At 37.4% G+C, this 3,373-nt stretch overlaps 1 protein-coding gene across 1 annotated transcript in view; it reads right to left on the bottom strand.

Annotated features, from left to right (window-relative positions):
* Positions 1-237: 237 nt before the first annotated feature.
* Znf215 (zinc finger protein 215) overlaps positions 238-3,373 on the bottom strand; it is a 26,730-nt gene continuing 23,594 nt past the window's right edge. The window contains exons 4-5 of the mRNA XM_004647873.2: positions 2,914-2,938; positions 238-1,699 (exon numbers count right to left, since the gene is read on the bottom strand). Of these exons, the coding sequence (XP_004647930.1) occupies positions 759-1,699; positions 2,914-2,938 (966 nt within the window). The 3' untranslated portion in view covers positions 238-758. The remainder of the gene's footprint in view (positions 1,700-2,913; positions 2,939-3,373) is intronic.

The raw sequence follows: 3,373 nt of genomic DNA, 5'->3' as shown, positions 1-3,373 counted from the left end.
TGCTTTTGAGTGAAGTCTGAACTCTAATAGGAAGCCACCATCATCATTCTTTGAGAATTTTTCCAGGATGAATTTATTTGGGAGGTAGATTAAGACACATCACTTGGGTCAAAGAACCACTTGGGATTTGAAATAGCTTATAACACAGTTTTGGTACACAGAACAGTAGGATATTTTATTGACCTCATACAATCTGGGATAAATACAGACCTCACCTCAAGCGATGTCTCTCCAGCCTGGATCTCAAAAAGTACATTTAAAAAATGCAGATTTCAAGAATACCTAAAAATGAACAAAAACTCAATTTCCCACTGCAGTTGATAGCTTCCCAATTCTGGTAAAGGTATTGTTGGGATGGAAAAAATGAAAATAACTGGCAGTCACTGAAGTTTCTGTCATTCAGAAATTTTAGTCCTCAAAAGTGTTCTCCTGTACTATGCTTGTCATTAGCTTCTGTTTTATTTTGACCTTCTCATAAGGACCAACAGTTCATTAAGTATTAACTCCAAGCATATTTCTTGGCTGCTCTCTAATATCTGTTACAATAAATCAAGTGTAAGAACCAGAGAAAGATAAAGGTAATGTAAAAATGATAGGCAAAGCTCTGTATGATGATAATATGTTAAAGTCTAAAGCATTGTAGCTTCTTTTGAGAGTCTAGAAAAGCTCTCTCAAATAGGTTTCCCTTTAGTATAGTCACATCAGTTAAGGAATAATTTTGACAAAGGCTTTCTTGAATTTATTATATTCATGGGATTCTATTTTCCATGATGTTGATTGAGTACTGCATCTACTGAAGGTAAATCCAGTGTTGCTTCCTTTTCAGTATTCACTTGAGTATGAAGTTTTTGATGTTTAGTAAGGTTTGAGTGTCGGTTGAAAGTTCTCTTACAGTCCTTACATTTGAATGGTCTCTCTCCTGTATGAATCATTTGATGTCGGAGAAGGGAGGAACTACGGTTGAATGACTTCCCACAGTCCACACATTCATAGAGATTACATCCAGAATGGAGTCTTGGATGTTTACTGCTATTCTCACTCTTACAGAAGGTCACTGCACACTGATTACCTTCAGAGGCCTTTGCTCGACTATGAATTCTTTGATGCTTTGTAAGATTTGTGTGTCGGTTAAAGAATCTTCCACATTCACCACATCCATAGGGCTTCTCTCCAGTATGAATGATTTGATGTCTAATGAGGGATGAACTTCGACTAAAGGTTCTCCCACATTGATAACACTCATAGGAATTAACTGTAATATGCCTTTTGTTGGGCGGCATAATATGTGTATTAATGCTCAAGGTGTTTCCACATTCATTATATTCTGACCATGGCTTGTCCACAGAATCTGAAGTAAACTTGAAGTTAGTTTTAAACTGATGGCCGTTTGGAGACCTTGTTCCTGCAGGAGTTTCCTGCTGTATTTCCCAAACAGAGTCAGTTGACATAAAGCTTTTCTTGTCATGATATTCAGAGTCTCCTTCCTCACTGTAGACTGTAGTATGTATGAAAGCTTCTTGTGGCAAATTTATTTCCTGCTTTTCCTGGTTCCTATGGAACTGATCCTCATCTCTCTCCTTACGTAAAGCAGTATGTACCTTTTTGGCAGGCACTGGCATAACTGTTTCAGGCATTGATTCTTTTACAGAAATAGTCTGCTTTAGAATTGAATCTTGGTTTTCTGAAATAGTTTCTTTGTCTAAACAAAAAAATTAGATAAACTAAATGATAAGACTGCTTAATGAGGAAAGGGAAACTTAAGTACATAAAGATATGTATCATAGACCTTAAGTACAGAATGAAAATATTAGGCAAATATGAACTGCAAAGAGAGAAATTATGGCTTTTTGGTACCAGGAATTGAACTCAGGACTTCACATCTGCCAGGCAGGAATGATGCCACTGAGCTGTATTCCAGCCCAAAAGAGACATTTTTAAAAGAATTAAACAGGAAATCTCGGAAATAAAGAATTTAATGAGTCAAAAAATACAACTGAGGGGGCCAGGGAGATAGCTCAGTAGAATAAGTGCTTGCCTGGCAAGCACAGTGTCCTGAGTTCAATTCCCAGTAGTGAAAAAAAAAAAAAAAATTGAACGCCTCAACGACAGATCAGATCAAGTGAAATTATGAATGTCTGAACTTGAATACAGGTCTTTTGAAATATTCATGTCAGAAAAGGGGGGAAAGAAAAATACAAGAATGAATAAAAAGAACATTTACGACCTGTGGGATACTACTGAACAAATATCCATGTTCCTGGAATATCAAAGCCAAGAAGTAAAATAGGACACAGAGAAACTATTTAGAAAAATAGTATCAGAAAACATCTCACTATTGGGAAAGATATGGACATCTATGTGCAGGAATTTTATAGAACTTCAAATAAACATAACCATAAAAGATCTTTACCATGACATATTAAAGAGTGTAAAAAGAAGACAATGAAAAATCTTTTTTAAAAATGTTTTTGGTAGAGGGTCTCACTACGCAGTGCAGACTTGCAGTGATCCTCCTGTTTTCAGCCTACCCAGCACTGGGATTACAGATGTGCACCACCACACCCTGCCTCAGTAGCTGGCTCAGCGTGCCTGGGGGTGGGGCCGGCGTGGCATGTGGTGCCAGGGATCAAACTCTAGTCCCTGCACTTGCCTAAGCAGGCGCTTACTCTGCTGAGCTATCTTGCCAGCCTTGAGAAGACAATGAATTTTAAAATTTTCAAGAGAAAAGTGCCAAGTCACAGCTAAAGGTATCCCCATTAGACAAGTAGCAGACTTGTTAGCACAAAGCTTATAAACCAGCAGGGAAAGGAAGGGCATCCTCCATGTTGTGAAAGGAAATAACTGCCAACAAAGAAAGAAGTTTTCAGAAATAGAGAGAAAAATAAAGGTCATCTAACACAAGCAAAAACTGACTGCAAGACCAGTCTTTGGGTGGATGCTGAAGAGACCCAGAAGTGAAAAGAAGGTGAATACCATCATGAAGATAGGTGAAAGCGTTAACATTCAGTAGAAGAGTAGAGAAACAGAAAAGAATGAATTATCAGTACAGGAAACCATCGTCCCACAAAGATTTAAGTGGAAGAAAAAAGAATACTCAAAACATCTAGAAAATAATCAACAGAATAATAAGAAATAAGTTCTTACCTTTCAGTAATGACCTAACATGTAGATGAACTACATTATTCAATTAAAAGAGACAGATTTGCATTTTAAAAAAATCCACAGTATGCCACCTACAGGAAACTGACTTCAACACTAAATACTAAAGAGCAAATGAAAGGATGAAAAGTGATATTCTACTGGCATGGTGGCACATTCCTGTAATTCCAGCACTTAGAAGGCTGAAGCAGGAGGAGCACTGCAAGTTTGAAAC

The sequence above is a fragment of the Octodon degus genome, unplaced genomic scaffold, assembly GCF_000260255.1.
Source record: "Octodon degus isolate 3935 unplaced genomic scaffold, OctDeg1.0 scaffold00334, whole genome shotgun sequence".
Taxonomy (NCBI): Eukaryota; Metazoa; Chordata; class Mammalia; order Rodentia; family Octodontidae; genus Octodon; species Octodon degus.
The sequence above is the reverse complement of the archived record's forward strand: the minus strand, read 5'-3'. Positions and strand labels throughout refer to the sequence as shown.